Source organism: Benincasa hispida, chromosome 12, assembly GCF_027475165.1.
Source record: "Benincasa hispida cultivar pf3 chromosome 12, pf3_genome.v1.1, whole genome shotgun sequence".
In the NCBI taxonomy this organism is placed as follows: Eukaryota; Viridiplantae; Streptophyta; class Magnoliopsida; order Cucurbitales; family Cucurbitaceae; genus Benincasa; species Benincasa hispida.
The window spans coordinates 38,630,224-38,649,942 of NC_143489.1; the positions used below are offsets into that span (position 1 = coordinate 38,630,224).

The 19,719-nt window shown below is 33.3% G+C and overlaps 1 protein-coding gene across 1 annotated transcript; it reads right to left on the reverse strand.

Moving 5' to 3' along the window:
* Window positions 1-776: 776 nt before the first annotated feature.
* On the reverse strand, window positions 777-3,539 carry LOC120072746 (trans-cinnamate:CoA ligase, peroxisomal-like). Its single transcript, XM_039025224.2, has 3 exons — window positions 3,129-3,539; window positions 1,917-2,796; window positions 777-1,683 (listed from the first exon to the last, which is right to left on the reverse strand). The coding sequence occupies exons 1-3, from the start codon at window positions 3,324-3,326 to the stop codon at window positions 1,031-1,033; spliced, it is 1,731 nt and encodes a 576-aa protein (XP_038881152.2). The 5' UTR covers window positions 3,327-3,539; the 3' UTR covers window positions 777-1,030.
* Window positions 3,540-19,719: the final 16,180 nt, after the last annotated feature.

Genomic DNA, 19,719 nt, shown 5'->3' on the forward strand with positions numbered 1-19,719 from the left:
ATCCTAGAGAATAGCAAATTAACTTTGTTGGTGGTATCATTCATTGGAGAAGTTCGAGATCATAGATAACGGAAAAAGAGGAAAGTTAGAAGAATCATCAAATGTGAGTTTTGATTTCTTCTCTTCTTCCTCCTTTCTAGCATGTTTATGGTTTTTGGTTGAATGTTTATCCTATAAATACATATTTTATTTTACTGTTTTTATTTCCATAAGACGAATGTCTAAATGCAAGACGTTCACACGCTTCCGTGAGAATTTGATTCCTTCACCACATACATATTTAAGTTACATAAGATAACCTTGAATTTTAGTTTATTGGATTGAGTTAATGCACAAACAAAATAACCTTTATTTTATTAATAACAATTTGTTTATACAAGTTAACAAACTATAAGAACAAAGAGATTTAGGACATCAATCCCACACTACCCCATTAACAAAGCGAAATTTTGCATAATATCTAATCTAATTGTGGTTGAATCGAGATTCCAGTCTTCGATATTAGTGTGTTTCTTCTAATTTTTTGTGCTTGATATTTTTTAAAGATTTAGGATGTGATGCAATGCTTGTTGAGTAGTACGATTAAATGCCAATATAAAGGAGCAGTATACCTAATCTTCAAGATTTTGATATAACTTAATATTAGTAAATTGATATATACAATATCAAATTGTATCAGTAAGATGATATATGATAATCAAAGTGTATTAATAAGTTGATATATATAACATCAAAGTGTATTAGTAAGCTATATTTAATATCAAAGTGTAAAAGTGTATCAAAAACCTTAATTGATGTAGTTAATATTGAGTATTATCATATACACTATTGTATTGATATACTTCAAATTAGATATATCATTGAGACACTTAATTAATTGACATATTTTTATGGACCACTCATCCTGGATAAATATCTCAACATCTTACCTTATTTAATAGAAAAGACTTGAAAATGAGAAGGAAATAACTACACGTATTATAATTTGTACAAATTACATTTTTTATAATGCAATAAATTGTAGTCCCTCTCAAAGCCGAGACATCGCCAAAACATGCTCACCATAATCCGATCGTCGGTTGCCGTCTTGCCGGCTGGATTTGTTCCAGCCGGTGCCAACCACTCTTTTCTCAGACACCTCCAAATATTTCGCCTGCTCCCTCAATTTGAACTTCTGAATCTTCCCGTTCGCTTTCGGAAGCTCCCCCACGAACACCACCTTCTTCGGCACCATATAGTGCGGAAGATTTTTCCGGCAAAACGCAATGATCTCTGCCTCGCTCACTCTGCCAGCATCGCCGTGGACGGCGACAAAGGCGCAGGGGCTCTCTCCCCAGCGGGGATGCGGCATCGCAACAACTGCTGCCTCCGCCACCTGTGGGTGGCTGTAGAGCACTGTCTCGACCTCGACGCTGCTAATGTTCTCACCGCCGGAGATGATGACGTCCTTGGACCGATCCTTGATCTCTAAGTAGCCATCGGGGTAAATCACACCAATGTCGCCGGTGAGGAACCAACCGTTTTTGAAGGCTGCCGCGGTCGCTACCGGATCCTTGAAGTAGCCCTTCATGAGGCCGCTGCCACGTAGGACAATCTCGCCGGTGGTGTGGCCGTCGTGGGGCACACTTTCCATTGTGTCCAAATTTTTGACGTCCACATCGGCTAATGTCAAAATGCTGATTCCTGATTTTGGTAATGGTAACAAATATGTCAGTTTTAGTGGAACATTTAGGTATACTGCAGAAATTGGTTATTTATATTACCAAGTTTTCCTTAAAAAGATTTAGAATTAGATTTTATAATCTTACCATTAATTTTAAAGAAGGGCACCTACCTCTCCACAAAATCTTAAGTTTATATGTTTAATGTTAAATTATAAATTTAATCTTCAAAATAAGTATGTTGAGAAAGAATACCTTGTCTAGCTTTAAGCTTGGCTTGTTTATCGGCTGGCAAAGTGTTCCACTTTTCTTGCCACTCGCAAACCAACGCCGGTCCAGTGGCCTCCGTCAGCCCATAAGCATGTGTTATATGAAAACCAAGAGCCTCCATCTTTTCTAACAACGGCGCTGGTGGTGGTGCTCCACCGGTTAGCACGTTGATGGGCCAGGCAACTCTGCATCGATCGTGGCTATTAGCATCGAGGATAATTCTAAACACAATCGGAGCACAACACATGTGAGTTACGTGATGCAAATTAATGTTCCGAAAGATATCAATCGCCGTCGTATTGCGCATACAAATATTGGTCCCACCACGAGCCGCAATCCCCCATGTGAAGGTCCAACCGTTACAGTGGAACATCGGCAGAGTCCACAAATAAACAGGTGCATTTCCCATTTCCCAACCCATTACCAAGCTAAGCGTGCTAAGGAACGCGCCACGGTGGCTATACACCACACCTTTCGGCGCTGACGTCGTGCCAGAGGTGTAATTCAATGCTATGGAGTCCCATTCGTCATCGACCTCTAATGGAGTGAAATTGACATCCCCATCATGGATGAGTTTCTCATATTCAAAGTTTCCAAACCGAATGCCGGTAGGAGAGTCAATGTCATCAATGATAACGACGAGTGGCATTGGAAAAGATTTTGCCATTAATAAACGAAGAGCATCTTTGGCTTCTTGAATGTATTGATAATCAACAAAGAGGATCTTTGCCTCCGAGTGGCGGAGGATGACAGCGATGTTATTCACATCGAGGCGAGTGTTTATTGTGTTCAAGATGGCACCTGCCATTGGTACTGCAAAATGCATCTCGTATAATGCTGGAACATTAGGCGCTAGCACTGACACCTTCATGAATGAAGAGTAAAACGCATAGTTAACCTAAAATGTTTTTATAAACGCGAGAATACATATATAAATTTGATGCAACTTATAAAGTTAAACTCTTAAATTGATTTTCCTGCCCAAAAGGTATTTTTCTAAAACTCCTAAAATATCATTTAATTTCTAATTAATATTGATTTTCATTTGTGGGAATATTCTACAAATTTTGAGAGGAGTTTTAAGATAATGATACGATTAAATTTAACATAATCTATAAACTCAAACTTTTGCATGATGGTTGTTTTAACAATAAAAGTTCGAAGAAGAAGAAGAAGAAGAAGAGAGTGGGGTCTTACAACATCGTTCTTGGAGATGTTGAGATGGCGGAGGGAGGAGGCGAGGCGACAACAACGCTCATAAGTTTGATGCCATGTGAAGCGAGTTCCCTCATAGATAATAGAAGTTCGATCAGCGTAAAACGTAGAAGCTCGTGTGAGAAAGGTGATGGGTGTGAGAGAGGTATAATTTGCATCACATTTCAAAAGCATATCCATATTTGTTTTGTTTTATAAAATAACAGGAACAAGAAACAAAAGAAAAATAGAAAGGCTCAAAGTTTTATGAGTTAGAGAGAGAGAAAGAGAGAAGAGAAGTTATGGTGTTGAAAGGAGAGATGGGAAGGAGATTTTATAGGAAGAAAGAATAAGGAGAAGGAAAATGGATGAAGAATTCAAAGAAAATTCAAAGGAAGATGATGGGAAGTTGATATGTAATGTAAACACTTTGTTTTAATGTGAAAAAGTAGTATTGTGTGGACAAACCTTATTAGTTTTTTTGAGTTTTTTTTTTCTTCTTCTTTTCTTTTTAAAATGGGAATAGTATTTTTCTAACTAATAAATATTGCATTTCACATTTCCTTTGAAATCAAAATCATTAATCGGTCCCCCACAACGTAATGGATGGAAACAATAACACACGAAACTACCTCATTTTTTTTCACGAAAAGATCTTTTTTTAAAGGCTTAGACTTATATGGAAAAAAAATTAATTATAAAATTGGTTTTATGATTTGAAAAAAAAAAAAAATTTAGTCCTATCATTTAAATGGTTATAATTTAGTCTTTATAATTTGATAAAATCTCATAAATAATTTTTATATTTCGATAAACTCATCATAAATAATCTCTACTAGTCCCTACAATAAGGATCTATGACTATTTAGGAGGATTTTATTCGAACATAGATCAAATATAATTTAGAATTTGTTAAGGGATTAAATGGTAAGTAAATCCTTTGATAAAATTAGGATTATTGGAGAATTAAGATATTTATTAACTAAAGAAATTTAAGTTTTTTTTTTTTCTATACATTATTAATATAGGAATAGTTGAATTTGGCTAGAAAGAAAGAGAAGACAACTTTTAGATTTAGAATAAACTTGTAACTATTTATCTTGACCAAATTGGATTATGCCTTAATTTGATTTGAAATAAAATTCTGCCAAACTTTAGCTTATATTTTGAATAAAATTTTAATAAGAAATTTGATAGAATTATTATCGAATTTGACCAAACTAAGTTCAAATGATTATTTTGAAGATGTGTGACATTCATTACATGTGATTTCATTTTTTTTTTCTAAATTAGATTATTGGTCGCAAATTTAATAATATATAGTTTTTATTAATTTCAAAATAACATGTCAAACTTTGATTAGCTAAAATTTTCATTTAAAAAAAAAAAAAAAACCGCTAGACGTTGTTATTTCTCTCAAAATTGTATGCTAATATTGCTAGGGAACAGATCCAAAAGTCTGAGACTTGTAAGGAATTTAGTAAGATAAATTAAACTTAATAAAGAAAAAAATATATATATATATTGAAAATGTACCAGAATATATAAAATTCAAGGAAAAGAAGTAAGAAATATTTTATGTGAACTCTTCAAGAAACATCCAAAAAGAAAAAATAAAATAAAATAAAATAAAAAACCCATTTTATAACGGAACAAAAACGATATAAAATGTATAGATCAACTCAATTACACCTTTACGAAATTTATATAAAATTAGTAACTTGCTCACACGGAATGCTAGTGGTTTGAATATGAATATTCTTAGTTCTATTATTGTACTAAAGTTTGATTAGAAACGGCAGTACTTTTATAAATTAATGTCATGATATGGTGAGTTATATGAGGAATATCTTTTACTATATTTATGGTTAGCAAAATTAATCGTCATATTTAGAAATATGTCACACAAATAAATAATTTACAAAAATTAATCGTCATATTTAGAAATATGTCACACTATTTATAAAGTCTATCGATGGTAGATTTCTATCATCAAAAGATAATTTTTATAGGCTATGATTGACAAAGGTTTTTTTTTTTTTTTTTAATTACATCATTGATAGGCTTTCTAAATTCATCACTAATAGATGTCTATCACTTATCAACTATTTCTATGACTATTACGGTTGATCTAATTTTATGTATATTATCGATGCCATTGATATGTCTATTAGTGATGACTTTCATGTTACTAATATATTGTTTTTATGAATTATGTCTATTAGCAACTATGTATACCATGTTTGATAGACTATTTTTATGTCCATCACTGATTAAGATCTATCAGTAATAAATCCTGATTACTGATATCGGTCTATCAATAATAGATCTCTCCCATTGATAGATATATCAGTAATAAAACACAATTGTAATGTGCTAGATAGATTTATTATTATTTCTTCTTCTTCTTCTTCTTCATCATCATCATATATATATATATCCCCTATCTTTTATTAAGAGGAGCATGTTTCCTTCAGAGTCATCTCGACGTGGGTCTACTCACTACGAGTTCCTCCATGGGTCTAATTGTGGGTGAGTCCGAGGAGGGTCTGGTCGTCCGGTTGTGGGATTGATAGTCGTGGATTCTTTTGTGGTCTCGATGGTCTGTTTGTCATGCGGGGCATTTTTCATGGTGTTGTCACTACTACAAAATCTACATTACGTGAGGTTTGATTGTCGTGGGTCTTTGATAAATGTCTAAATGCATGTTTTATAAGGTGTATTTTATTACGTTTTCCTTAGTGAAAGTTGTTATTTACATATTATTTCTCTCTTTAATTGGCTTAAATTGTATTAAATAGTCAAGTATAGGTCCTTGAACCATCTAAAGTGTATTTTCACTATTTTGGGTTGATTGTATGAGCTTTTTCAATAAATTTTGACTATTTTGCAGTTTTTTACCATGATCAATCTGCAACGTCGAAGTGATGTGACTGCATCAAAACTCTAATTTTCCAAAAACATACCCAATCGTTAGTAATTGCTACTTTCTCGATCCACAACCATTATTCAATGCAAAAATGCCTGGTAAACATTCAGAGAACAATTTCGGTCACTCTCCAACACGTAAGATCAATATGGTAACCCTAAAGGACGTGAATAGGGCTTATTAAAATTAATGAAAATTTTTTCCTTATAGTGGGTCTAATTAAACAAAACAATATATTTTAGCTAATTAAGAATTTAAAAAATAATTTAATGCAAATAATTCAACCCAAATTAGCCCATCAATTGAAACTAATACTTTAAAATACCCTATTTAATTATAATAATAGCATTGGTAAATAATATGCAAATTTAAGAACTATCAATCAAAATAAACAAGTATGAACAATTAATTTCAAGAACAAAAATTGTAATTAATTTAATCTAATAAAATATAATAGCAATTTATTTACAAAGTTAAATAGAAGAGAGATAGAGAAATTGACACTGGAAATTTTATAGCGGTTCGACAGAACAAGCCTACTCCACTTCCCAAGCTCCTCTTGGGTATGTCACTAGAAACCTTTGACTCCTTCCTTGACTTAGAGTCAGAATGCTACAATGTTCTTTTTCCGGGTGCAAGAACAAATTTGGTTTTTTACATGATTTATGATCAAACCATTATAACACTCTTGTTATGTGTTAAAGAGTAACCCCTTACAATAAATTTGAAAGAATAAAATAACAAACTTAGAAACTCTCTCAATAGAGTAGATTTACAAATTGTAGCACTCACTGAATCCATCCTCACAATATAAAATGTCTCCCTCAGGAAGATGAAAAGAAGAAAATTGAAATTTGGAGAGAACAACAATGGAAGCTTTGTGATTTTTAAAGGATTGAAAATAATAAAGTTGTTATAGAAAATTGGAGAAAATAAGTTTAAAAAGGGTGGAAAGTTGATGAAATCCAAATTTAATTTGGGTAATTGGATTTTAGTTATGAGTATACATGGATTGGGATGAATTGGGTTTAGAGTGTTTTTTTGAACCAACCAAAAAAATCGAATTGGTTAGATTGACAACCCAAAATACCCAAATAAAATTTCCAAATCAACCCAAACTAACCTAAATTCAATAACTTATTTTTTTCATTATTAATTTAAAATACATAGACTTATCGGTTGTTTTCAAATATAGAAAAATGAACTTGATTAGTCATTAGATACAAACATAATATAATATAATAATATTTTTTAAAAATCATTTTCTTTTAAATTCCATTTTAAAACCAACAAAAATCTATCATGTGTCACTTCTCAATTGCTTCACATGTCGCTCTTTAATTGAGTCTAATTGATGAATTGGTTGCCACATCATCAACATCAGATATCTTTTGTAGGATATAGATTAAGGGCCAAAAGGCCAACATAACAATTTTGACTTATAAAAAAGATGGAAAGACTCCTTCAGGATTCGACAATCCTAAGGAGCGATCTCACCACTCCATCCAAAAATTCTTCAAGAACGAGAGTTCCTCTGAAGAACCCTAGGTTTATGTAGTCGTTACCCTGTCAGTGTTGAAATTGACATTCAACATGCAGAAGTTAAACTGATCTTTAGTACTCTAATTATGCTAATTTATAAGGAACAAACATGCAAATAAATGTAAAAGAAAAGTTAGAAAATATAATCTTTTTGTAACTCCAAAACCACTAATTCCGCTCCAATCTCCTCACGAACTGACTGTGAACCATCACAAGAATCTTCCCGACTATTCTCCAGCTTTAAAATGGGATGGTGGGATCTGGTGAGTGACTAAAATAGAGATGAATTTAGTATAGAAATTGAGAGAGAAATTGAGAACTTAATTTCTAAAACTCTGTTAGAATCTTTAAGTTACCAAGAAGAATTTATTTTTCAACTAACTGGAAATTCACCAAATGACCAAGAAGCTTTAATTTCTATCAAAGCATCCTATTTATAGAGCAATTACATGCAATTTATGCAAAATTGATTTCACCAAGTTTTGACACATAAAAATGCACTCAATTTAGTGGGATAAGTGGCATTTTGTAGAATTAATACTTTGACAGATGAATTATTCACTAATTTACTAAAAATGATTCTTGGATCTTTCTACTAAGTGAAGTCAACATTTGACTTTAGTCAAATTTTAATTAAATACAATTTTAATTCAAAACTAATTTTGGAATTTCCTACTTAGTGAAGTCAACTTTTGACCTTTGACCTTCAAAGCTTGGTGAAGTTAACATTTGACTTTGTCCAACTTTGATTAATTTCATTTAATTCAAAGTTAATTCAAATAATCAATTTTAAATTAAATTAATATTAAATAATTAATTTTAAATTAAAATAATATTAAATAATTAATTTTAAATTAAATTAATATTAGATAACTAAATAAACAATTTAACTTATTTAATTTATATTGAATTATTAAATCCAACACTAATCCCGATGAATCCTTATTCATAGTTTTGATATTTTAATCTTCTTTAAATATCTTCAACTCTCTCTTTATCATTCAATTCCCAATTGAATGATACGCCATTAAATATATTGCATATATTTAACGCTTATTTCCTAATTCGAATATGAATACTTCAAACTCACTCGTCACACTATCCTAATGTTTAGTCCAATATGAACACGCAGAGGGACCTAATAGGTCCACAGATCATGAGCTCCAACAATTCGAGATTAACTAGCTACACTCTTTAACCTAATTAACCAACATTTGTTAATTATTGGGAGACTCCACTAGAACCTAGTAGCGACACTCTTCCCACTGTAGATATATTTCTGTCCACAAGATTTAACCATGATTAGTAAGTTGATCCTTCATAGGTTGTTCGTAATTACAACTGGGTGAAAATTACCATTTTACCCTTATAATACATCTTGCTCCTTAAGTCTCTACTAATCTACTAATGAACAATTAGTTTGTGGTCCTACCACTAAACCGAGTCCTTCTCAGTCATAGAGAGGGTAGAGCCCCTTGTTCAAGATTAGGAGTCAGTAGTTAAGGAAATAACCTATCTACTAACCCTGAAATTGGGTCGGAGTAAATTCTGTCTTGTAGGACTATATCCCCAGTTATCTACCCGGTCTTACTTGTAAAATAGGAGGCTTATTGAGTCATTGTTGTTAAGCCACTCTCACCCATGCAGATTAAAGAATAATCCCGAATAAACAAAAATTCATAGTTAGCTCAGGATTAAGATCGAGTTACCTTAGCTCATCGAATTAAAATAGTAAGTTTTAACAGTAAACAATATTATAAAGAAAAGTGACTATTTCGTGGTTTGGTCTTATGCAAACATCTTTTACACAGGATGTTTCCACTCGCATTTCTCTACATGAATGATTTTAGGATCACATCGTTTTTATTAAATACAAAGCGAACCACATCCATAGCGTCATCAGGATAAGGTATCACACCCTCTCTTTATACTTATAAACCGTTTTGGTTATATATTCAAACTTGATCCACTTCTATGTCTCCACATAAAGTTCAAGTATTCATGCTATAGCCAGGGGTTCATTAGTTTATTGGATTTAGGCTTTAACATGTGCAATTTACATATTCAATTGTAACTTTACTAAATAAACCTCAATAACATCTTTATTGTAAATAGAATATGTTTAATGTTTACAAACTGCGAGTTTTAGAACATACAATCCAATAATGAGAACGTATATAGAGAGGATTCATCCTTGAGAAATGCGAATCTAATCTAATAACTGCTCAAAAGTGTGTGAGATTGATTCAAAGGAATCATTTTTCTATATTTTTCAGCATTACTTAATTTTTATTTTTGCACTTTTCCATTTTCCATTTTCTTTATTCTTTGAAGGTTGATATTGTAACCATGATCTTTGCAACGAAATCGATTTAGACTTTTGAATCAATGGAATCTATTTATTTTTTTCTTAGTTATGAGCTAAATTTCAAAGGAATTCAGTCATGTGGATACCCTAAGATATCATGGCTTGAAAAATTCTAGTTTATCTTGTCACTTTGGCTCTTACATTTCCTTTTTTGAATTTAATATTAATATATTAAGTTAAATTGACCATTTAATTTAATATAGTAGTGGAGTCTCAATGCAGAGAATGTTAAGATAAATTTCACAAAGGAATATGTAACGAAAAGTTTAGAGATAGGACTATCACGTTTTGCGTAAAGATTAGATAAGCCATATGATATAGAAATTGCATGAAAATGATCTAAGATTCAACTAGCCTAGAGATATAGAATTAGCTACTTGATACAAGATCGAATGGGAGAAATTTCTTATATCTGAAAAAGCCATAAGATGACCCGTCACTAAGAACACAGATGTTAAATCTAAAGCATAGACAAGCACTATAACAATAAAATAAAGGCACATAGAAATTGGTACCCTAGTTTGGTGAAATCCACCTACGTTAGGGGGGCAGTGTGCCCTGGAAAGATAATCCTCTAATATTAAAGAGTTAACCAATTACAGCGTAGTACTTATCTGTAATTCAACGACTACTACAGTCACTCATGTAGAATCCAACTCACAAATCACCTAGGCTCCCTCTTAGATGTGAGACTCCCCCTCAAATGTACTTAGGCTCCCCTTAAGTAAGTTAATATTAGTGTTATGCATGTTAGCTTTCGATAGTGTGTGAGACTCCTCTTTTCTTGATTATCTTCCGGTATGTTGGATTAAGGAAGTAAGTAGTGGAAGCAAAACATGATCATTAAGCATTCTAATTCATTAATTTTGGCTTCAAACTCAGCATGCTCATAAACTAAAAATAGAGTTTAAACAACCTTTGAAGTACCTTTGAATCACGAATTCCAACTGCAATCCTCTCTTCCTTTGGAAGTGAACCACCACAAGGTCTTCTCTACTATTCTCTTGGTACCTTAGATTGAGTTGTGGGACTCAAAACAAGCTTGAATTAGGAAAAATTGAGGAGAATGACCGATTTATCAGCCTTTTGAAAAATTGTTCTTTAACACACTTTTTCAGCAAATTTTGCAATTGTTGCATCGATTTCCATCTCAAAACTGAAGTTTATATTGCATGATATTCAAGCAACAAGTTTTCTACATGAGTTTCAGCTCAAGCTTGTGAATTTGAGCTATAAATATAGTGGAACCATGATTGAGCTACTAGCTTGTAGAAATGGGAAAATCCCATTTTTCCAATTTCTAATTTTCCAATTTTTTTTTTTCAATTTTGAAACTTTTCCAAAATAAAAAATTAAAAAATAACTTTTCAATTTCAATTCTTTAATTAAAATTTAGTTTTTATTAATTCTACAAAAATTAAGTAAATAATTAATTTTTCTAATAAAATTAATAATTAATAATTAATTAAACAATTTAATTAATTCTAATTAATTTAATATCAAATATCAAATTAATTAATCATCAATTCCACTATCATGAATCCCTATTCATGAACTTAATATTTAAATCATATTTAAATATTAATCGATTCTCCAATTTCGTTTAATTCCAAAATTAAACATGTAATTATATAACATATAATTACTAATTCCCTTAGTTATAATTTGAACGTTTGAAATCAACTTATCACGCTACTCTAAGGCTAACCCATTTGTGAGCTAGTAGGGGGACCTAGTGGACCTATAGATCATGGGCTCCAACAATCCTAGATTAATTGGTTAAACCCTTTACACTAAATTAACCCTCATTTTTTAACTACCAAGTCATTCTACTAAAGCCCATAGTTGCACTTCCCTCACTATAGATATATTGTGTCCACTTGATATAACTATGAATAGTAAGTTAACCCTTCATAGGTTGTTCGTAATAACGACTGGGTCAAAAGGTTGTTTTACCCCCGAAATTACCTCTTGTTCTTTAAGTCCTACTAATCCTCTAATGAAAAACTAGTTTGTGATCCGATCATCAAACTGAGTCCCTCTCAAGCGAATGAGAGGGTGAGGCCCCTTGCTCAAGACGCAGAGTCAGCACTTAAGGGAACAACCTCTCTACTATCCCTGAAAGCAGATAGGAGTGAATTTTACTTTGCAATCTATGTCCTTAGCTATCTACCTTGTCTTATCCTTGAAATGGGAGGCTTATTGAGCTGGCACTATTGAGCCAATCCTCACCTATGCAAATCTAAGAATAATCCCAAATAAACAGGAGTTCATAATAAGCTCAGGATTAAAGTCAAGTTACCTAGGTCATCATTTTGAAATAGTCAGTCTTAAACAGTAAATAGCGTTATAAAGTAAGAGTGGCTTATTTCTTGGTCCAATCTTGCGTAAACTCATTGCACAGGACGCCCCCACTCCTCATGTTACTACATGTACGAATCAAGATCACTTCGTCTGTAGAACTTTAAAACTCCTTGTAACAACTATAGAGTGGGCCGCATTCGATAGTATTACCAGAATAAGGCACCCAACCTTATTCATATACTAGATCATTATTTATTCGAACCTGATCCATTCTTATGTCTCCACATAAAGTTCAAATACTCATGTAATAGTCATGGATTTTTTAGTTTATTGGATTTATTTCTAAAATGAAATAAACAATTCATATATTCAATACAACTTTATTGAATTATAGAATGAGTTTATTGTTTACAAACCATAAGTTTTAGGACATAAAACCCAACACGGTAGCACAGTGAACTCCCTTCATTGACGAATATTAAGTCCTCTTTAAGATAGAGAACTTCTTAGAAAAAATGAAGTCTTAGGTTTCCCCTAAGACCGAGAATATATTCTCAACAACTATGCCTTAGACTCCCCCTAAAGGAAAAATTATCTTTAAGGTATTTCAATTTTCAATCAATGCAATCCTATAATGGAATATAATGAGTATAGATAAAAAAAAATGTGGCACAATTTGGTAATAAAGAATAAAAACACTATTCTCTTGATCACAAGTCTGGCAAACTTAAAAGAAAACCATTACTGTCCTTTTAAAAATCATGGCAAAAAAGGAAACAATTATCAATTCAGAATAATAAGTACCGCCTCAAATAAGAAAAATATTGGGCAAAATAAATCTGCAGAAAATTTCCAAATAAGGAAAGAAAAATATATTACAGGAAATAATATTGTCTGTGACATGTTAAGAGAACATATGTGACAATGGCAAAAACCACCACAAGTTGCCTTCGAAAAAATATGGAGCCAATCATTAAATCTCTAACAAATTTCCTATTTGACTGCGATTTTGTAAGGCACAATAATCAAGGAAAAATAATCAAACATCGACTAACCAAGGAAAAAAAGAGTTGTTAGAAAAAAGGTCTAAACAACATCAGTAACAACAACACAGGCAGAGGTCTTTATAACACGAATCAAACAAACTAAGTCAACTAGCCAACAAAAACCAAACATAAATGATCGACCAAAATACCAAAATCTAGAGCCAAAAAATAGATCCACTAAACTACCAAGACGGAGCACCCCCAGTGTCTCCCCCTTTCTGGCTTTAAAAAAATCAATCCATTCTGTGAGAAGAGGAACCCCCATCAGATCTGGACAGAATGGCCCTCATTAGCTGCAACATGTCATCAATCTCAATCTTACGTTCCTAAAGCTTTTGAATAATATTAGTAATATCAGGAGACTTATTCAATAACAGTTCCAGAATACGCCTTCCAAACAAAGATTCAATAAAGGCTTGGCGAGGGTCGTCAAGATGTAGAGCTGAGGCCCGAGTGTTAATATCAGGAATTTCATGACTTTTCATGAACTTGGAATGAACAGAGAAGAGAATGGGAAAAGGTCCAAAGGATTATGCAGAAATGAGTACGTTAGGTTTCTAAGATAATAATATGCCACAAATCAATCAAGGATAACAAATGGGTAACAAAGGGCTTTTGACCCAATATGACGTTTAATCTGATTCAAAACAAACACCCCATAATCAAACTAAGCCCATGTTCCTCATCATTAGAACTGCTTCTTAAGCCCAAGTTAGAAGCTTCCTCAGAAGAAGTCTTCTCAAACACGTCTTATAATGTCTCAGGAGAAGCATCAACTTCAACTTCAACATTCTCATTCTTCCTTAAGTGTAACTTCGATAGAGATGGGTCATCATCAATATCTTCATTAGCAGTGTAGAGGCTTTCTTAGAACTTTGTTTGTTAGCTTCAGGATAAATATCAACAGAGACTTTAACATTAAAATTTGCAACAACATCACCCATAATCATTGTGTCACTAATAGGATCATACATTTCCTTAATCCACCATAACGGTTGTCTTGGGAAGAGTATTGACACCCTCTTCACTAGATTGCATCAAAACACCAGAAACAACACTCTGAACATTCATATCAATAGAAACATTTTCTAGACTGTTAACAACTGGGATAGTGGAAATAGAAGCAATAGTTAAAAGAAAATTTTTCAACAAAATCATTGAAGGAATTCTCATAAGACAAATTAACGTCTTCATTTTCGTTCAACTAAAAATTACTAGCATTTTCTCTCTTAGATAAACCAAATTCAGACAAATTTAACTCAACATCACTAGTAGATAGAAGCAGAAATCTCATCAGTAACTAACCTGTTGTCTGTAACCCTAACATCTTCTTGATCAATAGAAGACGATTCGATATTATCTTTAGATAGGGCAATATAATCATGCATGTGACTTGAAGAATCATTAGAAGTGGATTTCTCCTTATCTGGATAAATTTCTACTTAGAACCTACAATATTAATCATTGTCAGGGCAGAAGTACTAACCTTTTCCTTTCCTTTTTTTCTAAATAGTGAGTTTGAATCCTGATTATCTTCGTTTAGTAGACAGAGGTGGAACACCAGTTTCTTTATTAGAAGCAGGATGTCCATGGAAACGAATACCATATTTTTTTGTGGTGGACGGATAAGCATCCTCCTTGATATAAAACTTTCTTTTTGTCTTTTCTTTAATCCTCACCATCTCAGTATCTGAGGTATGTGTACCTTGTCTAGTATTCACCATCTAGAGGAAATTCACAAAGAACACAAACAAGAGAATGAACCAGAACAGTAAAGAAAATCAGATACACATAATTTCTCTAGAGAACCTGTCACGAAGCAATTGCCAACACTACAAATTCAAAAAGAAATTTCAAATTAGAACAAGATTAAATTTGTATACGCCCACAACAACCGTAATTAAGGTGGTTATAAAATCGATTAACCAGTTGGGCTTGCAAACTTGATGGGCCAAGTTCCACCTCAGACTGACCCATTGGATTAATTGTTACGCCTTCAGAGCACATAGACCCAAAGTTGTTCTTAGGGCATGAGAATGCACAGCATCCAAAGCCATTAGAATGCACAGCATCCAAAGCCTTCGTGAAAATCTCTGCGATTTGATTTTTTATGCAAATGTGTTCCAATATAATTTATTTACTCTCAACTAGATCATGGATAAAGTGGTGTCTTACATGGACATGTTTAGTACAACTATGCTTAACAGTTTTTTAGACATATTAATAGCACTCGAGTTGTCACAATAAAGAGTTATGACATCTTGAGAGATATTATACTCTTGTAACATTTGCTTCATCCAAATCAACTTAGTACAACTACTCCCTGCAGCAATGTATTTAGTTTTTGTTGTCGACAAAGAAACAAAATTTTGTTTCTTGCTAAACCAAGAAATCAAGTTGTTCCCTAAGAAGAAGAAACCTCCAGAGGTACTCTTTTTGTCTTCACAACTTTCTACCCAATCAGCATCACATGAGCCAACTGGAGAGCTACTTGTATCAAAATTATATAATAAACCATAATCACTCGTACCATTAATGTATTTAATTATTCTCTTAGCACTAAGCAAGTAACTTGTCTTGGGGTAGGACTCATACCTGACACAAACACCAACAACAAAAGCAATATCTGGTCTGATGGCTGTTAGATACAACTGACTTCCAATGATGCTTCTGTACATACTCTTATCAACTTGTGTTTCTCCTGAGTCTTTGGATAATTTAGCATGAGTGGGAGTAGGAGTTCTTTTAGTTCTGGCCTTTTCAAGGCTGAACTTCTTGACAATGTTTTTGGCATATTTACTCTTAAGGAATAAAAATTCTCTCATTCAACTTGTTGATACGAAACCTTAGAAAGTAGGATAGTTCTTCTACCATGCTTATTTCAAAATCGTTCTACATTTGATTCACAAAGAGTTCCACCATTTCTTGTTGTTGGGGATTGTGCCCTAAATCTCATGGTTTGTAATGTATAAACAAAATTCATTTATTTAATAAAATAAAGAGTTATTTTATTTGACATTTAGAATTGTGTAACTCAATCTAATAAACTAAGATATGAGGATATTGCATGTAACTTAAACATGTATGTGGTTGACATACAAGTGAATCATGCTTAAGTATAACCTAAATGGTCTATAGTATATGGATAAGGTTGGGTGCCTTATCCTGGAGACACTACGGATACAACCCACTTTGTAATTGTTACAATAGTTGTAAAGTGTTAGAAACGATATGATCCTAATCGCTCATGTGGAGACATGTGAGTGGCGATATCCTATATAAAGAGTTTGTATAAGACTAGACCACGAAATGATTTGTCCCTTTTTATAACGTCATTGCTTAAAGAGATTAATATTTCAATAGGATGACCATAAGTGACTCGACATTAATCCTGAGTGAGTTATGAACTCTTGTCTATGAGGGCAAGCCTTTGATCTTTATGGGTGAGAGTGGCTAGTTTCGCCGACTCAATAAACCTACGGTTTTGGGGATTTTTCAGAGTAGGGATCTAAAAACATAGTTACACAAGATGGAATTTCACTCCTTCCTATATTTAGTTAGGTAGATAAATTGCTTCCTTAAGGATTTAGTTCGGGTCTTGAACAATAAGGCATCTCACCCTCTCACTGGCTAGAGAGGGGCCTAGTTTATGGTTGGACTATAGTTAATTGTTCATTAGAGGAATCAGTGGTACTTAAGAAGTTAGATGTAACCACAGAGGTAAAACAGTAATCTGACCCATCTGTAGTTATGGACGATTCATGAAGTGTTGACTTACTATTGATTGGTTATAACCGTGGACACAAAAATATATCTATAGTGGAAAGACTGCAACCATGGGTCTTTAGTGGAGTGATATGCAGTTAATGAATGTTGATTAATTAATCAATCTCGTATCATTGGAGTTTCTATCCTTAGGTCCATAGGTCCCCTTTCTAGCTCACTAAGGATAAACACAAGGAATAAATGGTTTTGGAATAATTTGAATTTTTCAAATTATTTAAGGAAAATTTTATTTAATATGAATAATATAAAGCATAATGTATATTGCTATATTATAATACATAATTAATTATGATTATGATTTATAATTAATACTATATATAAGAGAGATAAATATTTGAATGAGATTCAAATTAATATGATGTATGTTGATACATTATAATACATAGTTAATTATAAATATGATTTATAATTAATACTACATAATTGAAGTAACTCTTATACAAGAGTACCTATGAGCGGAAACGGATCTTTCCAATTCATTATGACAGAATTTCCACATTTACCTCTATGCATACAGATATGCATTAACAACTAAATTACTGGCATGCTTTCAGATAAATAAACAAGAGAACGAGGAACTTACTAGTTGAAGACATTATTCAAAGCAAATCTCGCTCTCTCCACGAATGCCCTTCTTGCGCTCTTGCTAGAATAGTAGGCTATCGTTCACCACCACTTCGGTCGTCTACCAAGAACGGTTTCACTCGAAAAGCAGAAAGATAGGAATGACACCACCATTTGGAGCCCTTAATATTCTCGAAGTGAGAATCCAAAGAGTGGGCTCTATTCGGAATTGGTAGAGGGAAGGAGAAAAATAGATCGTATACAACGATCAAGCAAGTGGGAGAAGCCAAAAACTATCGTATAGTTAAGATGCTTGATCGTTTAGGTGAGATACACGATCGTGTAGGAAAATCTAAGCAATCATCTATACGATTGTTTAGTAAAGCTCAGGCACTAAGCGATCGTTTAGGAAAAGGTGGGCGATCGTTTAGAAAAAGCATGCGCGGGTGTAAGCGATCATCTAGTAAACTAGCGCTATCGTATAGGCTATGAAATACTAAGCGATCGAATGCAAAACACTCCGTGAGAAAATTTAGCGTTTTCTTTTCGATATCTATGCAAAATGAAAAAACTTCAATTTATTTTTCAGTTATGAAAATCGAATTGAACTTCCCACTAATGCATGGTTACGGAGAAAATGCCGGGCAATTATCCCATAACTATCCAATTAATAAAATAATAAATATAATCACATTTTTTTCATAACCTATAGTTTGATATCATATATTAACCATAGTGTTTTCTTCTCTACTTGATATAAATCATATTTATATCCAATTTCCTCCAAATTAATGTATCTCATACATAAAGTCAATTATATCATATATAATTAACTAGTTCAATCATATCATATATAATCAAACTTTTTCTTGTCAATTTGAACATTTCAAACTGACCCAAAAACTTATTCTCAACCTGTATCCAAGCTACTAAGGGGACCTTATGGACCTATGGGTCGAAGCTCCAATGGTACGTGAATAGCTGACTAAACTCTTTAGCCACAAGATCCACCATCCGTTAACTGTCAGGTATTTCACTAAAGACCGACAGTTGAAATCTTCTTACCACAGATATATTTCTGTGTCCATTGGATATAACCAATCATCAGTACTATAACACTACACAGATGATCATAAGTACAGTTGGGCAAACTTACCGTTTTTCCCCTATAGTTACATCTTACTCTTAAGTACCATTGATCCCTCTAATGAACAATACAACATAGTTCTACTATATGTGAACACCGCCCGGGCCATGAGAAGATGTGTGGCACAACATCGTTCAAGCTCCGATATCAGCCCTCAAGGGACTAAACTATCTACTTACCCCTACTTCGGGGAAGGAGTGAATTCCATCTTGTCTAGCTGAGTTCCCAGCTCCCGAATCAGACGAATCCCTAAAGTGGTAGGATTGAGTCAGCGACCTGGCCACTCGCACCCATACAAATCAAAGGACCGCCCTCAATGGGAGGAGTTCTCAACTCACTAAGGATTGAGGTCATCTTACCTATGGTCATCATAGTGAAGTGAAGTCTCTCTCATGAACGGCGTTATATAACGAGACATTAACACTTCGTGGTCAGGCCTTATACAAATTCTTTGTATAGGACACCCCACTCGCATGTCCCCACACAAATGATCAGGATCAGACCCTCTGTGACAAGTCACAACACTTGTAACCATTCCACAAAGCGGGCCGCATCCGTAGCGTTGCCAGGATAAGGTTTCCATCCTATATCCATATACTACAGACCATTTTGGTTATCACTTAAGACATGATCAACTTGTATGTCACCACATACATGCTTAAGTTACATAATGACAATCGACGATTTTAATTTATTGGTTTGTGGTAAAGAAAATAAAATAACAAATGTCCAAAGTCAAGAAGTCAAGAAAATATCATATATTATACATCACAAGCGTTCGTCCAAACTATGTTTACAAACTAATGGACACGAGACTTTAGGGCATCATTCCCAACAATCTCTCACTTATCCTAAAGCAAGTGGAGTGTACAAAAACTAGTACAAAACAATAATTTAGGGCACTAAGG

What these genes read in the sequence shown, in the direction of transcription:
- LOC120072746 (XM_039025224.2), bottom strand. Translation starts at nt 3,326, where the DNA reads ATGGATATGCTTTTGAAATGTGATGCAAATTATACCTCTCTCACACCC. An exon ending in ACATCTCCAAGAACGATGTT is followed by an intron (nt 2,797 to 3,128) that starts GTAAGACCCCAC and finishes TCATTCATGAAG; the next exon opens with GTGTCAGTGCTAGCGCCTAA. An exon ending in CAAGCTTAAAGCTAGACAAG is followed by an intron (nt 1,684 to 1,916) that starts GTATTCTTTCTC and finishes TACCAAAATCAG; the next exon opens with GAATCAGCATTTTGACATTA.